At 39.7% G+C, this 26,593-nt stretch overlaps 1 protein-coding gene across 5 annotated transcripts; it reads left to right on the forward strand.

The window, feature by feature from the left end:
* Positions 1-177: 177 nt before the first annotated feature.
* On the forward strand, positions 178-24,995 carry CEP97 (centrosomal protein 97). 5 transcript variants are annotated; one of them, XM_055568015.1, is made up of 11 exons: positions 178-448; positions 5,543-5,685; positions 6,414-6,572; positions 7,492-7,593; positions 9,367-9,480; positions 10,031-10,197; positions 15,151-15,315; positions 16,215-16,339; positions 17,192-17,792; positions 21,128-21,203; positions 22,854-24,995. In XM_055568015.1, the coding sequence occupies exons 1-11, from the start codon at positions 391-393 to the stop codon at positions 23,556-23,558; spliced, it is 2,415 nt and encodes an 804-aa protein (XP_055423990.1). In that variant the 5' UTR covers positions 178-390; the 3' UTR covers positions 23,559-24,995. The 5 variants fall into 5 exon arrangements, with proteins under 5 accessions (XP_055423990.1, XP_055423987.1, XP_055423991.1 ...); XM_055568012.1 differs by having other exon boundaries at positions 182-448; positions 17,015-17,792; XM_055568016.1 differs by lacking the exon at positions 178-448 and adding an exon at positions 3,088-3,366.
* Positions 24,996-26,593: the final 1,598 nt, after the last annotated feature.

Consider the following 26,593-nt stretch of genomic DNA (forward strand, 5'->3'; position numbering starts at 1 on the left):
CTCCTTGGAAGAAAAACTATGACAAACCCAGATAGTGCATTAAAAAGCAGAGGCATTACTTTGCTGACAAAGGTCTGTATAGTCAAAGCTATGGTTTTTCCAGTGGTCATGTACGGTTGTGAGAGTTGGACCATAAAGAAGGCTGAGCAGTAGAGAATTGATGCTTTTGACCTGTGGTGTTGGAGAAGACTCTTGAGAGTCCCTTGAGCTGCCCGGAGATTAAACCAGTCAATCCTAAAGGAAATCAACCGTGAAAACTCTTTGGAAGGACTGATGCTGAAGCTGAAGCTCCAACACTTTGGCCACCTGATGCAAAGAGCCGACTCTTGGAAAAGACCCTGATGCTGGGAAATATTGAGGGCAGAAAGAGAGGGGACAACAGAGGATGAGATGGTTGGATGGCGTCACCGACTCAATGGACATAAGATTGAGCAAGCTCCGGAACATGGTAAAGGACTGGGAAATGTGGCGTGCTGCAGTCTGTGGGGTCACTAAGAGTCAGACACAACCGAGCGACTGAACTACAAATCTTCACATAAACACAAAAAGTCACATAAAAAAAACATAAATCAGATAAAAAGCTTTTTATTGTAAAAAGGCACATTTGCAAAATGTTTACAGTGTCAAAATTCTTTAGATTAATAACATCTTAGTTTTAAAACTTTGAAGTTATTATACTTACTTCTTTCAAATATAAATTCTCACCCTAATTAGAAAATCTCTTTTGTTTGTCAAGAGAATGGCACTATCCAAAATGTTGTTCCAGTTTTCTGTCTACCTAGTCTCTTTACTTCATGTTATTTAAACTTGTACATAGTACTCTCCTGAAACTACTCTGTAAAAGGTTACCATCCCCTATTCCAACAGTCTCCTTCCTACCACTATTCTACCTTTCAATTCATTCTTGTCATATGAGCAATTTAACCTTTCTGAAACACAAGTTTCATTTTGTTAGTCCCTCAATCAAAAGCACCAAGTGAAAACTAGTGGAATGAATAGTGGGAAGTAGGGTGAGGCCAGGTTATGGTTGACCTAGAAAGTTAAATTTCGAGAGAGAAGTTTTTGAGGAGGGAATTAATATGATAAAGGTGTTGTTTTACTTAAATCATGCTAGTAGCAATGGGCAGATGAATTAGAGATGGGGAAGATGAGTCAAGGTGATCAGCTGTTGCAGAAATCAAGTATACTGTGCTGATAGGAGGGAAAGTCTTTCTTGTGGGTTTCTGGGCTGGCCAAAAAATGCTGCCTCGTTGAGAAGTTCATGGCCTTGTTCAGTAGAATTCTCCAAATTGCCTGGAGAGTGCAGTGCAGGGTTTAAGGAATACACAAAATGAAGCAATTTAAAGTGTAGCAATTTGATTTTGGATGCAAAGGCTGAAGTACAAAAGTGTCTGTGGTATGATTATAAAGTGTTGCTGGTTCACTTGGGCATGTGAGACTATGCCCAGGGACTATCACTGCTCTCTTTAGGAGCTATGACTATACTCAGTTAACCCCATAAAGTGAGTTCTTTGGCCCTTTTCTCAGGAAACCAGGTGAGACAAACCAAACAAAACTCTGGTTCTGCTATTGCTGTAAACTAGCAGAAACCTGCACTCCTCAAGTACCTTCTGGGATTCCAGGAGCCCCCTCCCAAGTCATTACCCTGCAAAGTTGGAGAGAACTGTAAACCCCTTCTCGTTCTATGAGCTAGAAATTCGCCTCAGACTTCACCAACTGTTCCAGGGAACAAAGGTTAGTAGGAGAAAGAATTCAGGCTTACATTTTTCTTATACCTGTATAGTAAGACTGTGCTTTCTACATAAAGGGGTTCTTGGTTAGAAGGAAAAAAATTCCTAGTCTTAATTCCCTCTTGAGAGCTAGGAAATTTGTCTTCAGACTAACACAGTGGGAAACAGGGTTTGTTTATTTATTTATTTTAAGTTAAAGCAGCTGTAGTCAGAGAGAAGGAGGATCCAGGAAGGAGGGAATGCTCACAGAATCAATTGCCTGGAAACCTAGAAGCATGAGTTACGGGGATTTTTTTCAAACAGAAATTATCAGAAATGTTGGACATGGCTGTCTCAGAAAGACGGAAATTCAGAATAAAGATTGCAAGAGGGAGTGAAGGAGTGGGTAGTGGAAATTGGAAGCTCCACATTGTCGGGTGCTATCAGATTAGTTTCATTACCACTTGCCTCCACGTGCAGTCTGTGCTGTCTTTTCATCTAGTACTTCTGAACTGTTTAGAGTGCACCCATCTTTTAAGCCTTAGCTACATTTCACTTCCTCCTTCAAGTCTTCTCTGAAGATTATAGTTTCTATTTCTTTCTCCATTCCCTGAAAGCTTATTGAGTTCATAGTTACAATCACACTAGTTAGCATGTTAATAGTCATATCAAAAGTCCCCCACAGTAAGGCAGTGTAACTTTTCAATTTGGAGACTTTACTGTAAACTTCTTTTGTATACTACTTGGAAAAATTCTGAGTTTTATACTTATTAAAACGGGCTTCCATGGTAGCTCAGATGGTAAAGCATCTGTCTGAAATGCGGGAGACCCAGGTTGGGAAGATTCCCTGGAGAAGGAAATGGCAACCCACTCCAGTACTCTTGCCTAAAAAATTCCATGGACAGAGGAGCCTGGTGGGCTAAGTCCATGGGGTCACAAAGAGTCGGACATGACTGAGTGACTTCACACTCACTCACTCAATACTTATTAAATACACCTGTAGGTCTAAAGTTCTGTTAACTATTCAAGAACAACTACTTAAATATTTGATAATGTATAAAGGCTTCTATCCCAACATGCTTTAACTAAATTTTAAATAAGATGTATCGATTTTGACTATCTAAACAAAATCCTCTATAGCAGAGTTGAACACTTTGAACTTATTCAGAAATGTCAATAAAGGGGGCAGCACCTCCCCTACCCCGCCCCCCGCCGCCCCCGCCGCCCCCGCCGCCCCCGCCGCCCCCGCCGCCCCCGCCGCGCCCATTGCTAGACTTCTAGCAATAAGTCCTCAAATTCGGTCTGCATAGAGTAGAGACCTTATAATCATTCCGATGATAAAAGGGTCAAATTTCTAAAACATCTAGAAAAGAGTGAAATGATCATTTAATAATAGTTTGCTTCTCTGCCAAATTAGGGAGTTGACCAGGTTTCCCAAACTCATTGCTGCTTAGATTCTAACCCGGGTTTCGCATCATTAGTTTCAGGCAGCCAATTGGGCCGTTTGGGTGCCGTGCACCCTGGGAGCTGTAGTTTCAAGCTCGCTCCTCCCGACCACTAGCTCCACCGAGCAGTCGGAGGACGGTTGCCTGGTATTAACAGCAAGCGGAAAGTATGGCGGCGGCGCCAGCCGCCGCGGCTTTGCCTCCTGGAGAAGGTAAGGCGATCCCCACCCTTGGGTGCCAAGGTTTACTCCATAGAACTGAATTAAATAGTTGCCAGGTGGAGAGAAGACTAGGTTTAATGGGTGCAGTTCTGGACCAGTTCTTTTGATGCAGAGTTGTGGGCTTCGCGGAGGCGCGCTGCCCTCTGGGAGTTGTAGTCCCTCAGGCGCTGCCTCGCTCTGCGGCGTCGCGGCGAGGTCCAAGCAAGGGACTACAAGCCCCCGGAGACCTTAGCGCTACCCGGCGCCGCGGATCCCGCGCTCCTAAGGATACCTGGTCTGCGGGTTTCTGGCTGCGGTGACCGTTCTTGGATGTTTACGTTGAGTTCTGGGTACCCAGGTGAAAACTATAGAATCTCCCCCTTCTCTCAGTTCCTAGAACGCTCAAGAAACTATCTAACACAGTTCCCTAGATTGACGTTGGGCCCTTTCTTGGAAGTGTCCCAGTGGCCAAGATAAAATCTGAGGATTATTCGGAGCCCACTCTTCACCACCCCTTGTTATGCAGACGGTATTCTGGGATCTAGTTTGGTCGCTGTCCAGCGGAGCGTGGGGCGTGGGTGCTTCCGTGGGTGCTGTGTGAGCGGAGTTCCTTTGTTTTGGTTACAGCTCGGAAGCTCTGGGTCATAGGCAGGGCGGAGGGTCAAGGCCCTTTTCCACCGCTTAGTTCTGGCTCATTATGTGAGAGAGAGGGTCGAAGAGGTGTTTCGATCCCTTTGAATTGTGTGCAGAGGCTCTGCATTTTCCTGGGTCGGTATATAGCTTTCATCAAACTCTTAAATCCAATGACCACCTGTCCTCCCAAATGCTAGAAGCCATTAGACAATGGAAAAATGTTGATATCCTTCAGGAGAGCTATCTTGCATAATTATTTCCCACAGTAATCTTAATCTGGGTAGAAATTTGAAATTGGCAGTTTCTCTAGCCCCTCTCCCTTCAGATATCTACTTCTCTTAAACTCCACCTCCTCAGCCCACCGCGGCTATGAATGTACTGATAATAATAGCAGTTAACATTTAAAGAGCACTTTTTATATGAGCCAGATTATGTTCTGTCTTTTTTTTTTTTTTAAACATTATCTCATTTTCTCTGTAACAACATTATAAGTCAGGTATTATTATAAGTATTCCTATCTTAGTAGAAAAGTGAGCCCCAAAGAAATCAATAACTTGCCCAATAAACCACCGTGTTTAGTGGATCCAGAATTTGAACGTCTGTTAAGTATACCAAATCATATTATTGAATGCTGTGTGCCAGGAATGGGATTAAGTGCTGTTCCTACGGTTTCGATTTTCATCTCCATATCAATGTAATGAAGTAGGTATTCCCATCTTGTAGATAAGTCAACATAACTATACTTTGATTTTCAAAACAATCTGGGCTCTTTATGGTATACTGGTAGTTAGATTGTAAGCAGGTTGATCTCTATCAAAAGATTAGTTACATCTAAAAAACTACTGTCATTACTTAGGCATAAAATATGGAATAATAGTTCCCATTTAAATGTGAAGAATTCCAGAGTATTTAATATAACAGAAACTTGAGTTGTTGTTCTTCAGTCACTCAGTCATGTCCCTCTTTGTGACCGCATGGACTGCAGCATGCCAGGCTTCCCTGTCCTTCACCATTTCCCAGAGCTTGCTCAAACTCATGTCCATTGAGTCGATGATAGCATCCAACCATCTCCTCCTCTGTCCTCCCCTTCACCTGCCTTCAGACTTTCACAGCATCAGGGTCTTTTCCAAGAGTCAGTTCTTCCCATCAAGTGGCCAAAGTATTGGAGTTTCAGCTTCAGCATCAGTCCTTCCAATGAACATTCAGGACTGATCTCCTTTAGAATGGACTGGTTTGTTCTTGCAGTACAAGGGACTCTCAAGAGTCTTCTCCAACACCACAGTTCAAAAGCATCAGTTCTTTGGCACTCAGCCTTCTTTATGGTCCAACTCTCACATCCATACGTGAATATTGAAATCTAGGTATAATCTGATACTTCTAAGGGAAAGTGAATAATTTCATTCTGTAGTCACTTAATCGATTGCTTTAAACTCTTGCTATTTATTTTACTTTAGTGTTTTCTAACTCTAAATGTATAAGATTTTATGAGTATAATTTTATCCCTGTGCTCAGCTTTGTATTTGTGTTTTCTAACAATTTCCCTTCTCTTTTCAAGGATCAGTGGTCAATTGGTCAGGGCAAGGGCTACAGAAATTAAGCCCAAACTTACCCTGTGAAGCTGATATTCATACTTTGATTCTGGATAAAAATCAGATTATTAAATTGGAAAATCTTGAGAAATGCAAGCGATTAGTACAGGTAGGTATTGCTATGTGGGGGAAATAGTTATATAAGACCAGTTTGTTATTATACAAAATAAAGCAGTAAGATAACAAATGTAACTCTGTAAGCCTAGAAAGTAGTAGGTATTACCTTAAATTAAAAAGAATTAATAGCTAAAATAAATTTTAAAATAAAATAGTAAAAAATTTAAAATTTAATTTTTGCATGATGACTATTAAATGATAATTTTAAAATTTCTCCTGAAGATTAACACTTTTTTGTCACCTTTAAAGTAGACTATACAAAGAGCATTTGTTAAAACAGAAAACATTTTATGTTGGCTAAATAACATAACATTTTATGTTACCTCATGGTGGAGGTAAAGAGTTGATTCATTCGTTCATTCAACATTTATTGGACCGTTCTTATGTGTCTGACATTGTTCTAGATTTTGATGGAGACAAAGTAAGGACTCCATTATTGTGGAGTTCACATTCTCAAGTAGTTGCTGTGTTGAAGATATTTTCTTTTAGTACTTGGAGGAGGTGTGGGATTGTTCAACTTTATCTCTATTTTCTATTGCTTAGGAGTGACTGCAATAATAGTTACACTGCAGAATATTTAGACAATATATGTGAAAAGTACAAACTGAGTTTATATACTTGGGAATGTTTGACCATATAAACAAATCTTTTTAACCACCCTAATGTGAAAGTAATATTTATATTTTACCCTAAGAATAATGATATGTTTTCTTTCCTCAGTTGTCAGTGGCTAATAATAGGCTGGTGCGGATGATGGGTGTAGCCAAACTGACCCAACTCAGGGTGTTAAATTTGCCTCATAATAGCATTGGCTATGTGGAAGGCCTAAAGGAACTAGTTCATTTGGAATGGCTGAATTTGGCAGGAAATAATCTCAAGGTGAATTCTTTCTTTCTTTTTTTTTTTTAGTAGTTTTTTTTTAACTTCACAAAAGTATTTGCTATGAAAAAGGAATTTAAGCAGTAGAGAATTAAGTAGAATAAAAAATGAAAGTATCCACTCCCATTCCCCAGAGATAATTTCAGTTACCATAAACTCAAAAAAAAAAAAAATCTCATTTTGAAAATTCATGCAGAATTAAGCATGTTTAATGGTACAGTGGAGAATATAATGTTTTAGAAGTCAGGAGCTCTCAATTCTGGTCCTGCTTCCACCACTTAGTAACTCTATCATTTTGGGTAAGTTAATCAGTATTTCTGTGTCTTTTTTTTTTTTTTTTCATTGTTTGTATTTTTTGTTGTCTGTGTCTTATTTTTTGATATTGTAGAAAGGGAACTGTATTAAATGAAGAGAACTGACTTATCAAGCATGTAAGGTTTGCTCTTCTAACAACCTTAACTGTTTTAAGTCATTCAGTCTCATGACAGCCTATAAAGCAGGTACAATCTTTATGTGTATTATATATATGAAGAAACTGAAGTACAGAGAAGTTAAGTAACTTGCCTAAGCTCACACACTCAAGAAGTTGCTGAGCCAGGATTTGAATCCAGGCAGTTTAGCTCCAATGTTAACTTGTAAAGTCTATGCTATATCAACTGTCATGTGTCATCATTGTCCTTCAAGCTGTAAGTATCTGGCATGATATGATCCTCTGCTCTAGAGGGATAATGAAGGTAGAAACTTGCTATATAACAATATGCCAAATTCTGTTGGCACTGCCTCGTCTTTCTCTTGTGAAGCACTGCTCCTCTGCTTCTGACAATAAGAAAGAGGGAAGAGGGTCAGCTACAAGGAAGTAGGGAAGACTTGAATTTTTTGATATTGTGTGCATGAAATACATTTCCTTTTCTTGTAATAGGCCATGGAACAAATCAACACCTGCACCTCTCTACAACATCTCGATTTATCAGACAATAACATACCCCAGATAGGTGATGTATCTAAATTGGTATCACTGAAGGTAAGTGTGTTTTCTATGTCATTTCTGAAATTTTATACTAAAATACCAAAAGAAAGTGACCTAATTGATCCATATATATATAGATCTGCAAGAATAAATTGTGTTCATTATGATAAAAATTCTATTCAGTTCAGTTCAATTCAGTTGCTCAGTCATGTCCGACTCTTTGCAACCCCATGAATCGCAGCACGTCAGGCCTCCCTGTCCATCACCAACTCCCGGAGTTCACTCAAACTCATGTCCATTGAGTCGGTGATGCCATCCAGCCATCTCATCCTCTGTCGTCCCCTTTTCCTCCTGCCCCCAATCCCTCCCAGCATCAGAGTCTTTTCCAATGAGTCAGCTCTTGCATGAGGTGGCCAAAGTACTGGAGTTTCAGCTTTAGCATCAGTCCTTCCAAAGAACACCCAGGGCTGATCTCCTTTAGAGTGGACTGGTTGGATCTCCTTACTATACCAGAAATTAAGTATGAAACTTTTTGTTGTTAATTTCTATTACTGATTTACTTTAACTGAAACTGGTCATTGTAGTTAAAGTTAATGCTTATTTACTGTTCAACAAACATGATGAAATTCCCTTCATGCCTAATCCGTCAACATTAGCAACTTTAGTTGTGTAGCATCAATAGTGCATAACGTGTTGGTGGGGTTAAGAGTAATCATTCCTGTTTGACACTGAAGATTGCTATTTCCTTTAAGTGGTAGATATTATTAAATTATCAAAATTAACCTCACTTTAGAAAGTCTGTGGCCTATAGCACTTTTTATGGAGGGGAATGCAATAAAATAAATATATAACAGTTGGACTCATCAGCTTCATAAAACATGAGTAGGCTTTTTCCATATTTTAACTCCGTTGGATATCATTAGCATGAGATGACTTCATTAAACCTCAGAAATAGCATTATTAGCTCAACTTTTGCCATTTTTTTAGCAGAAATCATTTTTAGCAACAATTACTTTAAACAATTTAATGTAGTCAGATACTGAGAGAATTCAAATGAACTAAAGATGATTGAAAGTTTTTTTTTTCTTTCTAGAATGGAGGCATGATTACTTTTTCAGAATCCTGGTGTTGAGAGTCTTCAGTTTATTTTTCATTGTTGCTGTCTTAATTTGAATTTGAGTCAGGTTTATCAAGTACATTCTACCTTCCTCAGGTTTTAAGTTACCAAGAGAATATAGTTGCAAATCATAGTTTGTGGGTTATCTCTCTCTTTTGGAAAATTTGCTTTCTACCTGATTGTTTCTTTTTGTTGTTGTTGTTGCTGCCTGATTGTTTCTCTTTTTTGTTGTTGTTGTTTTGGTGGCACGCAGGATACCTTATTTCCCTAACCAGGGATGGAACCCGTACCCTCTGCAGTGGAAGCGCAGAGTCCTAACCACAGGACCACCAGGGAATTCCCTGTAGCTTTGTTTCAATGAATGTTTTCTTTCACTTTTCTCACCCTCTATTTTGATGTTTTAAAAGGAAATGAACAAGTATGTTGAAAGTTGCTCAAATTTAAATAACTTGCAACATGCCTTTTGCTAAACTAAGCATATGTTCTTTGGTAAGTCTTTAAACTTTCTTGAGCTTAGAATATGGATGTGAAAAGGAGTTGGACCAAATGACCACCTAGGACCCTTCTAGCATTAACAGTCTTTGATTTATGTGTGATGAGAGGTTATAATAAAATAGATCACTTTCCTTTTGTATACATTATTTTGGTTTTATCAAAATAGACCAGTTTGTCTATTTCCACTTGTAATTCATTGCATTTTTACTTTCAAGACCCTGCTTTTGCATGGAAATATCATCACCTCTCTTAGAATGGCACCTGCTTATCTACCCAGATGTCTTGCTATACTTTCTTTGGCGGAAAATGAAATCCGGGACTTAAATGAGGTAAAATTTGAGGGTATCTTATGGGATCCCAGGAGCTGGAAACTCAGGAAAGATGCAGGAAAAGGTGGTGAGCTTGCTTTAGATGAGCATCTTGGAAGAAACTGCTATCAGGATGAAACACTTGGCTCTAAAAGACTATTATTTTTCTTTCCACTTTTATTAAATGTCAGTAGGTTATTAAGGCTTAATTTCATTTGTAATGCTGCACTCTTTACTCCACTGGAAAGTGATCATTGGTGGAGGGACATCTACATTAAAGGGGTTAATAAGGCATACTCTGTACCTTTTTCTGGCTTCTATTATGTTTTCAAAATAGGGTTCTCTTTGCTAGGAAGCAGTGCTTTCTAAAGGACTTTGTGCAGCAAGAACAGATGGCCATATTGTTGGAATTTTTGGAGTCAGTGGATAATATAAGAGTGTTACTTGTCACTTTTCAAAACAAGAGGGAAATTGTTGCATTCTCAAACTGCCATAGATGTGTAATCAGCAGAAGCCCCGTGCTTGCCACTGAGTAGTCCATTTCATTCAACAAAGATGTCCTTTGTTCCAGGTCTCTTTTCTGGCATCTTTAACTGAACTGGAACAGTTGTCAATCATGAACAATCCATGTGTGATGGCAACACCTTCCATCCCAGGGTTTGACTATCGGCCATACATCGTCAGCTGGTGCCTAAGCCTCCGAGTCCTAGATGGATATGTGATTTCTCAGAAGGAAAGGTGAACGTAACCCCTTTAATGTCACATTTATCATGGAAATTAACTAACAAGCTCATTTCTAGCTTACTACAAATTAAGAAGCTGAATATTGCTTGAAATATGTATTTAGAAATTAGTCATTAGTACAGTTATATAGTAGGCTTCCCTGTTGACTCAGATGGTAAAGCATCTGCCTGCAGCATGGGAGACCCGGGTTAGTAGACTCTGTGCTGTTCATTTAGGATTTTCTATCTTTTCTAAAAAAGAATAATAAATAAGTATCAGTCTTAGAGGTTGGGGGTAGTGAGTTAAATTTCATGCCCAACATACAACAAATTGAATTCTAAAGATTCTTTTGTTATTCAGTTGTTTGGAGCTTGGAGTATTTCTGTATAGAGACCATGTTATGGGTGCTGTGTGGGATTTTAGATCAGTCCCACAAAAACTTGCATCCATCATATTGTAAAGACACTATTAACAACACCTTTGGACCCAACTACTCTTTATGAAAGTGACTGTGGGAAAATGCATGCAGAGTTCCGATTTGGAGCTGGTAGCAGACATACTGACTGATCCTCACCTTCTAGCTATGAAGCAGTGGAAGTGGGAATCCCCTTTCTCTAGATCATTGATGATTTCTTCAGCTCAGAACTCGGACCCCTGCATGATGGGGTGTTCTGGAAGCTGGCACATGATCAGTGGGATCAGAGCTATAGGGGAGGTAAGGATCAAGGTTGTAGACAAGAAGGGGTGGAGTTAGAGAGGATAGTGAGAATTGAGATGACTTTATCCTCATCACTGCCTCCTTCCACCTCTTCACTGCATACATAAGTGCATTCATGGGCTCAACTCATGTCATATTCTTCCTCACCGTTTTTGTCCTTCTGTTGCAGAGACTGATGGTCACTTGGGGGTGGTTTCCAATGGGAGGAGGAGTGGTAGATTTTCCTTGTCTTTCTCCTTCTGTTTTCATCTCGTGAACAGGGTGGGGGCAGTGAGGAATGGCAGCCAGGAGCTACACAGTGGTGGTGCTGGGGAAGGCTGACGTATGTCAGCTCTAGTTTGCCTGCAAACAAGTGTGGCTTTTCATTTTTCCTGCAGTGAGTGCTGCTTTGTCCTCAAACACCTTGTTGGTGTTTCAAACTTGGTTAATTCTAAAGCTGGAATATGGATTTACTTGGATTTTCTTTTAAGAGAAAGACGTTACCAGATTTTTCTAGGGGAGTAGGACTGATAACATTTTCATATGCGGGAGGTATCATGGTGAGATGGGCTGAGAGAGGAGGACTGGTAACATTTTCATATGTGGGAAGTACCATGGTGAGATGGGCGGAGATAAGGGTTTGGCATAAAAAGAGACCTGGGAGGAGAAATGAGACCTGGTCAGGAGAGACAAGAGAAAGCTTCACATCTTTCCCTACCACCCATTAGCTGTGTGGCCTGGGCAAGTTCCTTAACTTCTTTGATCTTTAGTTTTCTCATCTGTAAAATCTGGTACCTAACTTTGAAGTATGCTCTGAGGATTAAAGATTGAGGATTAAGGATAATGGGTATAGCATACTGATCATGTGGTAGGGGCTTAATAAATAATAATTGGCATTATTACTTAGGAATGTGTGTGTGTTCAGTCGCTCGGTCATGTCCAGCTCTGAATCTTTGGACTGTAGCCTGTCAGGCTCCTCTGTCCATGGGATTTTCCAGGTAGTAATACTGGAATGGATTCCCGTTTCCTCCTCCAAGTGATCTTCCTAACCCAGAGATCAAACCCACATCTCTTGCATTGCAGGTGGATGCTTTGCCACTGAGCCATTGGGGAAACCCATTACTTAGGGATAAGGAGTAGGAATTGAAGAGATTTTTGTTTGTTTGTTTTTGGCTGCACCACTCAACTTATGGGATCTTAGTTTCCCAACTAGGGATTGAACCTGGACCCTCAGCAGTGAGAGCTTAGAGTCCTAACCACTGAAATGCCAGGCAATTCCTTACAAGCTATGTCTCTATACTGTGAAAATGGTTTTAATCAAAGTGACTTAAAGGTGAATTAGCGTCTTTTTTAAAAACTTTCTCCCTAAAGTTTTGCAAATGTCTAATTTCAGAGACTTCAGGAGGTTGGGAAGAGTAGACTTTTTGAGGGGGTAGCTTCTCTCTTGATTCTCTCTCTATGGGGTTCAGTTCAGTTCAGTCACTTAGTAGTGTCCAGCTCTTTGTGACCCCATGGACTGCAGCACACCAGGCTTCCCTGTCCATCACCAACTCCTGGAGCTTACTCAAACTCATGTCCGTCAGGTCGGTGATGCCATCCAACCATCTCATCCTCTGTCGTACCTTCTCCTGCCTGCCTTCAATCTTTCCCAGCATCGGGGTCTTTTCAAATGAGTCAGCTCTTTGCATCAGGTGGCCAAAATATTGGAGCTTTAGCTTCAGCATCTGTCCTTCCAATGAATATTCAGAACTGATTTTCTTTAGGATTGACTGGTTTGTTCTCTTTGCAGTCCAAGGGACTCTCAAGTGTCTTCTCCAACACCACAATTCAAAAGCATCAATTCTTTGACCCTCAGCTTTCTTTATACTCCAACTCTCATATCCATACATGACTACTGGAAAAACCATAGCTTTGTCTGGATGGACCTTTGTTGGCAAAGTAATGTCTCTTTTTAATATGCTGTCTAGGTTGGTCATAACTTTTCTTCCAAGGAGCAAGCGTCTTTTAATTTCATGGCTGCAGTCACCACCTGCAGTGATTTTGGAGCCCCTCAAAATAAAGTCTGTCACTGTTTCCATTGTTTCCCCATCTATTTGCCATGAAGTGATGGGACCAGATGCTATGATCTTAGTTTTCTGAATGTTGAGTTTTAAGCCAACTTTTTCACTCTCCTCTTTCACTTTCATCAAGAGGCTCTTTAGTTCTTCTTCACTTTCTGCCATAAGGGTCATGTCATCTGCCTGTCTGATGATATTATTGATATTTCTCCCAGCAATCTTGATTCCAGCTTGTGCTTCATCCAGCCCAGCGTTTCTCATGATGTACTCTGCATATAAGTTAAATAAGCAGGGTGACAATATACAGCCTTGACATACTCCTTTTTCTATTTGGCACCAGTCTGTTGTTCCATGTCCAGTTCTAACTGTTGCTTCCTGACCTGCATACAGATTTCTCAGGAGGCATGTCAGGTGGTCTGGTATTCCCGTCTCTTTAAGAATTTTCCAGTTTGTTGTGATAGCATATAATTTAGAAATAGTTTAAAATGTAATATTTTAGAATATGTATATAATCACCATTGAAAAGAAGACTAAATATAACCAGCACTGCAGAGGTCTTCTTTGTCCCACTCATCATAACTCCCCTCCCCACTATAGTGACTTTTTGATAATTTAGAAGGATTATTTTTTTTCCTTGTTGTTACGGAGCTCCCACCAGAGTAGCTAAAATTAGAAGTATGAGCAATATGTTTAGTTTTGATGGCTATGTAGAGCAATTGGCACTCTCATTAACTATCCTAGGAGTATAAATCATGCAGTCACTTTGAAAAACTAACAGTATTTACTGAATTTAAACATATAAATACCCTATGATTCAACAGTTTGACTTTTCTATATACCCTAGAAATATAGAAATAGGAGCTTATGTATGCCAGAAAAAATGCGTAAGCATGTTCATAGCAGCCTTATTCATAATCACTCCAAACATAATCACTCCAGCCTTATTCATAATCATTCCAATTTGGGAGGTATGTGGGACGTTTGGGAAATGTCAGTCTGTAAAGAAATAGCTACAATACTGTTATCACATCTCAAAACATTTAACAGGAATTCCTTAATAACACCAAATATTAAGTGCTTACGTTTAGTCCTCATAAATGCTGTTTTTAAATAGAATTTTGGAAACTGGTTCCAAATAAGGCCATACAATGTAATTGCTTGATGTATTTAAAATATATCTTTCTTGCTGTCTTTTACAGTATCTTAAAAGTTTACTGTTTATTGTGTGCTGCATGGGTTGGCTGTGCTGATTTGGTCATTCTCACTTGGGATCTTGTGATGTGATCACAGTCAGGGCTGGAGTCATTTGAAAGGTCAGCTTGGCTAGAGGTCCAAGATGATGCTTTCAGATCTCTCTATGGGCCCCCTGTCTCTTTGCTTTGCTTTCTCTTCTCTTTTTGGTTATTGAAGAAATCAGATTATTTGTCCTACAGAGTTTCCTACTGTGCTTATTTTGCCAATTGCTGCGTCCCCATGTGCTTTGACATATTCTCCCCTTTTGTGTTTTCTGTAAATGGGTAGTTGGAGGTGGAGGATCAGATTTTTGTGGGTCAAGGACAGCTTTTTGGGTCCTGTTGAGAAGCACGTGGTATCTGGTTGTCTCTTACGTTATGAGTAGCTATTAATGATCAATGCCTAAATCATTAATTCATTGAGAGTTGCAAAATGGTGAAATTTTAATTCTATAATTCATTTTTAAATAAGCTGGAATACTTCTGTGAAGTAACTATTTGGTTACTCATTGGTATAGTTTGTATAGGAAAGATGGAATTAATAATATTTAATTCTCCCCCTTTATCAGGTTTTAAAAATAATGAGATGGTAGCTCACTAGCATCCTTCAACTGTGACCAGTTGGCTTTAAAAAAACTATCATTATGAGCTAATGGATTTAAACACAATTTATGTATTTAGGTAGTTCAGTTTGACAGTGAATGGAGAGAATACTTATTGCTTCTTTGAAGGTAATTTTAAAATATTTGGAACCATTTAGTACAAATCATTGGAAGTGCCGCTAAGCAAAAAAAAAAAGTTTAAACCATTACAAGAGTAAGGAGAGTAAAACAGAGGATAATTTTTCTTTTTAACTTAAATGTTACTCATGAAAAACATCTAGTGATGCTGGAAAGGCAAATTAAGAAGGAAGATCATTATTACTTGAAAATATATCTTGTCTACCCCAGTGTCAGCCCTTCTTTCTGTCCCCCAATTCCAGTTTAAAAGCTGAATGGCTGTATAGTCAAGGCAAGGGGAGAGCGTATCGGCCTGGCCAGCACATCCAGCTTGTCCAGTATCTGGCTACAGTCTGTCCTCTCACTTCTACGCTGGGCCTTCAGACTGCAGAAGATGCCAAGCTAGAGAAGATTCTGAGCAAGCAGAGGTGAGCGTATTTATCTGTAGCGGCTGATGAGACTTTCCTGCAGAGTTAATAGGATTGGAGAGAGTGCTGCAGCCACGTTTCTGGATCCCTGGGGCCCTGGTCACCACAGCGGTCTTGCAGAGGAGCCAAACCATGCAGTGCAGTCTGGTTTCCTCCCCAGCAGCTGCATTGCTTGCTGGTCATTTCCTGAGTGGGGAGAGCCTCGCAGCCTGGCAGCCTGGGATTTAAAAGAACTTCATTTGTTCTTTTAATGTGGGTGTTTTACATGGGCTTTAAAATACTAACCTTATAGAGACTTCCCTGGTGGTCCAGTGGTTAAGTATCCGCCTGGCAATGCAGGAGACATAGGTTTGATTCCTGGTCCGGGAAGATGGCACATGCTGTGAAGCAGCTAATCCTGTGCACCACAGCTACTGAGCCTGAGCTCTAGAGCCCGAGCTCTGCAACAAGAGAGGCCACTTGCAGTGAGAAGCCTGTGCACCAGAACGAAGAGTAGCTCCTGCTCACCACAACTAGAGAAAGCCCATGCACAGCAACAAAGACCCAACGCAGCCAAAAATAAATAATAAATAAAACTTTTAGAAAAACTTAAAAAAAAATACTCATGTTATATAGCTAGAAGCATTTTTAGTAGTCGCTTCTTTCATCAGAGATCCTGTCTTTGAAGGTTTGTGTGTATGTGTATATTTATGATGGTGTCTGACTATGTGATTTAAAAATAAATTTCTTAACATTTTCTACCCATGAGACTTTGTAATTCGAAGTCATTAAATGTATGTACTTTGAAAATTTGTAAACTTCTCCCTTCTTGACATTGTTACCTGTTGAATTGTTGAAGGAAGCAGAGAAGCTTTCTTTTTTTGATTTGTGTTAAATCACATGAGGTGTTCTGATTTTAGATTTCACCAGAGGCAGTTAATGAACCAGAGCCACAATGAAGAGTCGTCTCCTGTTGAATCAAGGGCATCCCTTGTGCCAGAGCATTCCAGCCCCATTCAAGATGGCCAGGTAGTCCCAGAAAGCGGTAAGAAGTTAACTGATCTCCAGTCCCTTTTTGTTTGATCTATTTGGTATCATAAAACAGGAAACAGTACATATTTTCAGAATGTTTTATTTGTTAGCTCAAGTGAACATTTGGATCTTTGATTGTATATATATATATATGTATATTACACAAATGGCAGCTTCCCTTTTCTCTTAGTGATAAAGAATCCACCTGCCAATGCAGGAGATGTGGGTTCAACCCCTGGGTCAGGAAGATCCCCTAAAGAAGGAAATGGCAACCCACTCCAGTATTCTTCCCTGGAAAATTTCATGGACAGAGGAGCCTGGCAGGCTATACAGTCCATGGGGTCATGTTGCAAAAGAGTCAAACACGACTTAGTGGCTAAACAACAGCAATATACACAGACATATACAACTGTTAATTTTTAGTCTTAATTTTTGAAAACATTCAGAGGACTGCCACCTTTTGACTTGACCTAGTACTTTGATTATTTTTATGATTATTGCAAGAAATAAGTTTCTTAAAAATATTTGGTTTGATATTTTAAGGCATTTTGGAGGAAATTACTGAAATGATTTCATTGCCTTTTACTATATTTGAAGGATTAGATTTCATTAAAGGGATACAACTGAAAAAAAAAAATCCCTCCTTAAATATTTACTGTTTCCAGTGATACTCTGTTGATTCTTTTAGAACCCGTCATCCAAGTCAATTCTTGGGTTGGGATAAGCAGTCATGATGACCAATCACATGCTGTTAAGAATAACTTTCCAACCCCTGTACACACTGCAAGATATTCTCGAAATGACCTGCATCTGGAAGACATCCAGACCGATGAGGACAAGTTAAATTGCAGTCTCCTCTCTTCAGAGTCTACTTTTATGCCAGTTGCATCAGGACTGTCTCCAGTATCACCTACAGTGGAGCTGAGGCTGCAAGGCATTAACTTAAGCCTAGAAGATGATGCTGCTGCAGATGAATCTGTGAAAGGGCCTGAAAACCAGGGCTTATCAAACAAGGAAGAGGAAAAGGCTTTGGGGGCTGCAAATGAGAATTCTGTTCAGATGACAAAAAGTGCAGTTGGTACAGAGGTAAATGAGAAAGATGGACTGTTACCTTGTCCTGAGCCAACAATCACCAGTGCTGGCTTGAAGGATCACACCCACAGTCTTACGTCTTTTCCTGAGTCAGTTGGACGCAATGTCTTCCATATGCAGCCATACAGTGAAGAAGCCAGGTCTCAAACAGCTTCAGAGAAAGTTCCCTGCAGGCTGTTAACCCAGAAATCTGTTCCTTTGGGACAAGATAAAGTTGCCCTCCAGAAACTGAATGAAGCAGCCACCAAGCTTCAGGCCTGTTGGCGGGGCTTTTATGCCAGGAACTACAACCCACAAGCTAGAGATGTGCGCTATGAAATCCGTCTTCGCAGGATGCAAGAACACATTGTCTGCCTAACTGGGGAAATAAGGAGGTGGGTGAGAAGTCTCTTTTAAGGCTTTTACTGTGAAGATGCTGTTTTGTTGGTTTGGGGGTGTCAGATTCTTAGCTTTCATTCAGAACACTGAATCAAATGCTTGTGGCTGGGACACTTTGCATACCATGTTGCCACTCTAGGTTTGTCTCTGTACTGAAAACAGCTTGAGAGCAAGGACACTGTACTGAAAGCAGCTTGAGAGTAAGGACTGCAATATATGCCTCCATATCTAGTGCTGAAATTGAAATATAGATGCCGCATAGCAGTAAATGTTGAATGAAATGCATGCCTTATGGACATCTATGTACCTAAACACAGAAGATACAGAAAATGTAGAAAAGCTGAATGAGCATAAAAATGAGAAGATGAGGAAGTCTACATAGAACCCAGTAGATGACATAAGAATTAAGGAAAATAGTAGGGACTTAGAAGGGGTTAAAATTTGGGGGCTGTGGTGGAAGTTATGTGTTCATTCTATGGCTCACAGTTTTCATGACTGTCACCCAGGGAAATTAGCATTTCATAGATTTATTCTGAGTATCAGTACTGCTCCTGGCAGTATTTACTGAGATTATCAAGTGGGAGAGGAGGAAGAGTAAGAGAGACTGAGAAAGGACAGCCAGAGTGGGAGGAGAACTGGGAGAGAGTGTGTCCCAGCTCCAGCAGGGCCATGTTTCAAGAGAGAAGAGAGGAGCTGTAATGGGACTGAGAATTGTATACTCGATTCAGCAACTGGCAGTGACTGTGTCTTGAGGGTCCCCAAAACTATCCCCAGGTTTGATTTGCAAAAAGGACTCTTGACTCAAAAAAGCTATTCTTTATGATCATGTTTATTATGGTTTATTAGCGTGAAAGGATATAGATACAGTCAGCAAAGGAGAATACACACAGGGCAAAGTTCAGGAGAGACCAAGTACAGGCTTCTAGTTGTCTTCTTCCAGTGCACTTTTACAGGTGGGGCTCAATTCTTGAAGCAACAATGAGTGAAAACACATGAAGTATTGCCAGCCAGAGAGCTTGCTCAAGGCTTGGCATCTGGGGTTTTTATTGGCAGACAGTCACCTAGGTCAGTCCATATGACTGACCTTAACTACTCAGACCTCAGCCCCCACCCAAGGTCAAACCTCAAACTGATAACATTGTAGCCCAAGGCCTCAGGTGAACCAAACTGGTATTCACCATAAAGCACATTGTTAGCATAAACCAAGGTCTCAGAGGTACAAAGGTGCTCTAATCAGGCAGGATATTCCAAAGGTTTAGACGTTATCTCTCAGAAGCTGGTCAAGGCCAGTCCTGTCTTTAGGATGTTCCAGTTTGAACATTTCAGTCCTGCTAAGTTAACCCTTTCCTGCCCAGTGAGCTTCCTAAGAGTAGCTTCAGGGGGTAGTGGGATGAAGTCAGTTTGGAAAGGACTGAATAGTGAAAGAGAGGTGAAGAGTGAGCACAACCAGCTTTGGACGAGTGTTGCTGTGAGGAGAAGGGAGCAGGTGGTTGCCAGAGGAGAATCTGGAATTAAGAAGCTTCTTTTTTAAAGATGGGAGATATAGAGGAGGTTTATGTATTGGTGGAAATGATTCAATAAGGAAGGAAAAACTGATGGCGCAGGGCAATGAAAGAAGTGCAGGGCGGAAGTTCTTGAGAAGGTGAGAGAAGAGGTTCGGTGCACAAGCGGAGGGAGTGAGGTAGGAGCAGGGGCAGGTAAGGTGGTAGGTATTGATGGTGGGGGATGCGCAAGTCCTGTCTGATGGGTGCTTTTCTTTTTTTCAGTAATATACAAGATGTGGTCAGCACTTGGAAATGAGGGGGTGAGGATGTGAGATGAGAGGCTGAAGGAGAGAGGTGTGAAGTATGGAGTGTTTATCTTAAAAGTGAACTTACAAAGGGAATGGAGAACTGCTGGAAAGTATGAGGAAAAACTTAAAAGTGTGAAACAAGTCAAACTGTGATTTTTATCAGCAACTCTCAGCTGTTCTATTCTGATTTTGGACCTGGTTCAGCCAGGAGTGGGTTTTTTCCCAGGTGAACATGGTAGGGGAGAGAGGGAAGATCAAGGGAGCTGAAGACATTTTGAAGGGAGATGATTATAGTGATAGATCTTGGAGTTTAAATGAGGTAAAAGGAAAGACAGGAGAAAGACATCATTTCTATGGTGGTCATAGATGAGGATTGGGTGTCCAGGTTGTTGCAGATTGTGGCAAGAACAAGTGAACTGAGAGGTTTGTGTTGGTGCTTGAAATTGTTTTTTTAAATGGTGTAGTCAAAATACTTGAGTCTAGAGTGGGACTGACATGACTTAGCAACTACACTGCTACCACTACCAGAGTGGGACTGAAGATGATTGTGAGAGCATCCAGGTGAGTGTCAAGGGCTCCAGAAATGACCAGGGGAACAGGGCAGAGAAGAATACTAGTGCTGAGGCTTCAGTGAATGGGGGCCAATAGTGGGAGCTCAGTACTTGAAAAAGAGTTGGGGGAAATTTAGCAAGATGGCTGGAGTTCTTGCAGGAGGAAAGTTAAGAATCATTTGTAAACAGCAGTGGGAAGCAGTGTTCTGACCCTGATGTATAAGTGAAAAAAATAGCTGCTACTTGAGAGGGCTACAGTGCCCTTGGAAGTGCGTCTGATTTGGTCAAGGAAAAGTTCAGCGAAGAAGCTGAGTGTATATATGGGGGTTTGCCGATTATAATTCAGGAGTCCCACATGATGCAGTAAGAAGGCTTGAGGGGCTGGAGAAAGTAGGTCAGAGTTTCAGAACAAAATGGGGTGACAGTTTGAGAGACTGGACAGCTAAGGGAACCCTAGATTTGTGATAAGTTTTAAGTATGGAGGGGAGACAGTGAGCCCACAGTGAAACTTAAATGAATGAGGGGAAGTTATGCACAGGGAAGTCTGTTGATCATAGCAAGGAGCATGTCAGGACCTGGAGCAAACAGGGATGTGAAATTTGATGGGATTAATCCTGCTGGTCTCTTCAAAGAGAAGACCAGTTCTCTTCTTCTCTTTGAAGCTGTGATCCTGATCCTTTCTGCTGCTCTTGCTCCTGTGTGTTTGGCTACAAAATTGAGGCCAGATAAAAAAGAGCCATTTAATATTTTATTTTTCAGTACTGGCAATACTTTGTAGAATCAGTATAATCTGAATTTCAGTCACATCTAATTTGGCTTCTATGTTGAGTCATAGTTTAAAACTAAAGTTTCACTTAGATATTCTAAAAGTGGAAAGCACTTATTAGATTATTAATCTCTTTCCAATGTATATGTTTATTTGTCATAATAAGAAGTACAATTCAAAGCACCCTTTCTTGTGTCCGTAATGGACTTTGAATTATTGTAGATTAAGAAAAGAAAGAGATGAAGAACGGATTCAAAAATTTGTTCAAGAAGAGGCTGTCAGATTCCTTTGGAACCAGGTAAGCCCCTTCCTGCTGACTTACCTACTGTGTAAATGAAGAAAAATTCTAGATTTACTGAGATAATCATAGAATAGTTATAGGTAAGGTAGCACCCTTTCTCAAGGTTAAGGATGTGGTTTGTGTTCACTGCCACTAACTCTGAACTAGGACAGTGAATTTTGTTACATTTTATTTAATCTGAACAAAAATATTTTCATAATTTTGACCAGAAAGATAAAGAACTATAGCACCGACCGAAGAAGGATATTGGACAAACTGCCCAATAGATATAAAAGGCCCAATTTAAGTTTCAAGTAGCTGTCTTGTTTTATCTTTTAAGACTATTTGAATGAAAGATGACTGAAACAGTGTGTGATGGCTACAATATGCGTGTCCTAAAAAGTCCACATGACTTCCAGGTAGCGAGCTTGAATCCTGAAATAGCACGCTATGGGGACAGTTCAGACATCGGTTTTACTACTATTGTATCCCCACAAATAGTTCTCGGTGATTATTCCTTGGAAGTATTTTTAGAAAAGAATTGGTTATAATAGGATTTTATCTATACTGTTATTTTTGAAAATACATAGTAAAAGGTCTGGAAAGATAAATATCAAAACTACTATCAAGGATTATCTTGAAGGATGGTCTAAGGGAAACTAAAAAAATCTCTATATTGCTTTCCTGTTGCAGATGTTACAGTCAAATTCTGAGGTTCTAAGTATACTTTAAAAATGTAAAGGTCCGGGAACCCCCTGGCAGTCCAGTGGTTAGAATTGCACCCTTCCCCTGCAGGGCGCGTGTGTTTGATTCCTAGTCAGGGAACTAAGATCCCACAAGCTGTGTGGCGCGGCCAAAAGAAAGAAAAAGAAGTAAAGGTCGTACTATCAAGAACTCCAGGAATTTTTAGGTATTTTAGAGTTGTGTATACTTCATTGTTAGGTTTTTTCCCCTCTCTTTTTAAAATAGTTAATTTTTGGTTGCGCTGGGTCTTCACTGCTGCAAGAGGGCTTTCTGTGGTTACAGGAAATGGGGGCTGCTCTTCACTGTGGTGCTCAGGCTTCTTGTTGAGGCGGCTTCTCTTGCAGAGCACAGGCTCTAGGCACACCAGTTTCAGCAGTTGTGGCACATGGCCTCTGTGGTGTGTAGAATCTTCCCAGGCCAAGGATTGAACCTGTGTTGCCTGCATGGGCCGGGGGATTCTTATCCACTGTACCACCAGGGGAAATCCTACATTGTTAGTTTTTAAAAACTCTTATCTGAAATGGGTATCTAGCATGAGACTTCCATTTTAGAGAATCTACTCATATTAATAGGTTCTATTGTGTCTTGTTAAATAGACTTCAGTGTATTGAGAACCTTATTGACCCCTTAGTGAGCTGTATGTGCGTTATTGTGCTTCTGATTATCTTTCTAGGAGAAGCAAATGAATTGCTTTGGCCCATCCCTGCCTTCCTGCTTTCCAACAACGTGAACCACTTTTGCCAACCAGGTCTAAGCTGGGGGTGCTGTGGAAAGGATCAGGGGAGTCAGGACATTTCTAACTCCAGTTTTGCCATCTGCCGTTCACTGACTTCCTGAGTGTAGGGGAAAAAAAAACCTCAAAGGACAGTTGTAAAATGGGCATGATTTATATTTTGTAGTGAAACTGTATCCTTTGGTTTGCAGGTAAGGTCTCTACAAGCTTGGCAACAGACTGTGGACCAGCATCTAAGTTCCTGCCATATTGATGTTCCCCCTATATCAAGTACTCTGGTGCCATCTAAACCTCCATTATTCACCCAAAGTCAGGAGCCGTCTTCTGATCAAAATTCTGATTGGTTCATTGCTCCTGATGAAGCTCCTCAAGAGAAATCCTTACCAGAATTTCCAGACTCTGGTTTTCATTCCTCCTTAACCGAACAAGTTCACAGTTTACAGGATTCTTTGGATTTTGAAAAAAGTTCCACAGAAGGTAGTGAAAGTTCCACAATGGGGAATTCCATTGACACTGTCAAGTATGGCAAAGAGTCAGACGTAGGGGATGTTAGTGAAGAGCATGGTGAATGGAGTAAGGAAGGCTCAAACAATGAGCAGGATAATAGTCTGCTTGAACAGTATCTAACTTCAGTTCAGCAGCTAGATGATGCTGATGAGAGGAGACACTTTGATGAAGGGATGGGAGATAGTAAGCTTCACCTACCTCGTTCCCCTGAAAGGTTAGACGTCTTATCTGATAGTGCTTCTGTAGATGTTGCTCAAGGTGTATCTCCTGCTTTGCAATATGAAGTCAGCCAGACAACAGAGAATTGTGAATTAAATGCAGAAGTACAAGGGCAGCAGTCAGAATGTGATTCTACATTTCAGGTATTGCATGTTGGTATTATTGTTTAGCATGTCTGGTTGCTTGAAAAGCAGAAGTCTATTTAATTTAAGAATATTTTCAGTTGGCTTTTTTTGGGGGGAAGAAGAATATTTCTCCCAATTTTGTTACTATTTTTTTTTCCTCCGCAATCTAGGTACTGAGCTAAATCTTCCTTTTTGTTTTGTTAGCTTTTTATTCAGCTATAATGTATCAAACAATATTTATATTGAAAGCCACATGCACTTTATTAACAACTAAATTGCATCAACAGTGTTCCTATGTTTTTATGTATTCATATCCTTTCAGAAATAAACTAGAATACCTTAAAGGAGATAGAAATTTTACCTTAAAGATACAAATAAGAGAATTTTGATTCTTCTGTATGTGAGAAAGTTAATTATATAGTGAGGAATGCAATTTGCTACAGTAAATATAAATGACAGATAGAAGGATTGTGAACTATTGAAATTTGCCAGCTTCTTTGGAGTAAGAACATGTGTTTTTAAGCCTTTTTCCTCCCTATGAATCCACGAAAGACTTCTTGTAAGCAAACAGGAAGAAAAGGTAAGATGATAGGATTTTTCAGTGGGGATAATTAAATTGTTTCATGGAAAACCTGAATGTTATGTATCAGTTTCAACATATGAAGCAAAGTTTTCTGTCCAGAATTAAAGTGAAGCTTGTTTAAAGGGCAACAAGAATATTTCTGTTAAGTGTAGGCTCCATTCACTTGGGATAATATCCCAGCAAACATTTATTATCTTTTCATTTAGTGATTTTTCACCCCATAGACAAGTATTCCCTGGTGGCTCAGTTGGTAAAGAATCCACCTGCAATGTGGGAGACCTGGGTTCGATCCCTGGGTCGGGATGATCCCCTGGAGGAGGGCATGGCAACCTACTCCAGTATTCTTGCCTGGAGAATCCCCATGGACAGAGGAACCTGGCAGGCCACAGTCCATGAGGTCACAGAGTCAGACACGAGTGAGTGACTAAGCACATGCACAGATAAGCATTTATGTGCCAATATATTGCCAGAAATTAATGTACGCTTTCTTTGTTCCTGCTTTATATTTGCTTATATATTTCAGCAGAGGCCCATGGTCATTGACTTCACTCTTGACCTCATAGAAAAGAACATCTAAAATAATACCAGTGGTAGAATAGGAATGACATTTTTTATAAGGACTATTTTCCATCTAAATCTGAAAAAGTGCCACATTTGGAAGACAACTTAATGGTGGTAAAGAAAAAATAAACCTCATTTATTTCTTTACTCATTAAAAAGAGTATATATCTGTAACTCCAGGAAGAAATGATAATATTGTGTTTGAATGTTAATAAATGCATTCGCAAATCAAGGATAATTTTTGGAAGCTTGAGATTCTAATCTTTGAGAATGTTCTAATATCATTGAACACACATATCTGACTTCCCCCCAGTCTGTGTGTACAATGATTTAAAACTATGGCAATAATTAAGTGTTCTCTAAATTTAGGTGCTAAATATGTATTCATTAGTCACTAGGTCCCCTTCTTTGAAGTTACATAAAATAAAAGCTGATCCTTCCAAGAATAAAGTCAGGGATCACATGTTATACTATGTTGAGAGTTAGAAACATTTCTTCACCGTGGGTAAGATGTACTTCTCTCGGTTTTTAAATATGTAGCACTCAGGTTGAGAAGACTTGGATTTCATTCTCAGAAATCCAGAATCTCTTGCAAAGGAAAGATTTTCTGTCTCTTATAAACAAACAGCAGTCTTAACATTCAAAAGATTTTCCCTAGTGAAGCATGCATGTGTAACATTGATGTGTGTTAAATAAAAATAGAATTTTTAACTTTTTGAATAATGCTGATTATCTTTCCTGAATGATTTTGAATTTCTTCTTAAATCTACCCTATTTTTCTATTTTATAGTTAAGTGCCTCATTTGCTGCCCATAGTTAGAAAAGGAAAACCAACTTGCACGGCACTAGTACCAAAGTGCTGCTTCATGGTGCATTAATTACTTGTTAATTTCTCATAAAAGCTCCTGAAATGTTGTGGTTCAGTATTACCTAGTAGGTTTCTTCCGATTTCTCCTCCCTCTTCTTTTTTTTGAGAAATGGCAAAACACAACTGAATTCATTTGAGTATTAGCATTTACAAGCAAGATTTCCTTTTTTTTACCTTTGCCTTGATTTTCTATCCCATAAATGGTATTCAGCATACTTTTAATTTGAAATTGGCAGAATATTATAATGACTAATATCCTATTCTTCATTCTGTTTAACTTTACTAGTGTTTTGAAGTGCAAGAATATTAAGTAGCCCCCAACCTTGACTGTACAGAGTATCTTGAATGTAAATAGGATGAAAATAATGTATATTAGAATGCAGGAAAACTGTGGCATAGATAATATATTTTAATAGGTTTACAGTGTAATTTAAAATTATTTAACCAAGATATTTGGTTTTAACTCTGTGGGCTCTTCATTGGTCTGGCTGACGAGGGAATGGGCCTCGTATGGTTTGGGAAGTTGAGCTTTACCACAGTATTTGTGTTTTTCTAATAGATTTTTAGTTCAGCTGTGCTATTTTAATTCAACTCTCTTATTTATGGCCAATTCAGTACATCAATTAGATATTTCTTCAGAAGCACAGAATCATATCATGTGAGAATTTTAAGGACCTTAGAGATTGTCTATTCTAATCTCTTTGTTTTAAAGATAAAACTAAAGCACAGAGAACTTAGATGACTTTTCTGAGGTTATAGCTAGTTTATCGGAGAAGGCAATGACACCCTACTCCAGTACTCTTGCCTGGAAACTCCCATGGACAGAGAAGCCTGGTAGGCTGCCGTCTGTGGGGTCGCACAGAGTTGGACACGACTGAAGCGACTTAGCAGCAGCAGCTAGTTTATAGGAAAAGAAACTGTGGAAACTTAAAAGTTACTTTATTCCAGAATTTTATTATACACATTCTATTATTCTTTACTTTTAGTAAGTCAGTAGAAAGTCTGTACTTATTTTTCATTTTCTTTGAAAGCGAAAAACTACTTCTAAAAGAGCTAGAGCTCTGCCAC

Source organism: Bubalus kerabau, chromosome 2 (assembly GCF_029407905.1).
Source record: "Bubalus kerabau isolate K-KA32 ecotype Philippines breed swamp buffalo chromosome 2, PCC_UOA_SB_1v2, whole genome shotgun sequence".
NCBI classification, from domain to species: Eukaryota; Metazoa; Chordata; class Mammalia; order Artiodactyla; family Bovidae; genus Bubalus; species Bubalus kerabau.

Coding starts and splice junctions, on each gene's coding strand:
- CEP97 (XM_055568012.1), top strand. CDS start 391: ATGGTTGGATGGCGTCACCGACTCAATGGACATAAGATTGAGCAAGCT. Junction 5,686..6,413: donor AATGCAAGCGATTAGTACAG/GTAGGTATTGCT, acceptor TTCTTTCCTCAG/TTGTCAGTGGCTAATAATAG. Junction 17,793..21,127: donor CTAACTGGGGAAATAAGGAG/GTGGGTGAGAAG, acceptor GAATTATTGTAG/ATTAAGAAAAGAAAGAGATG.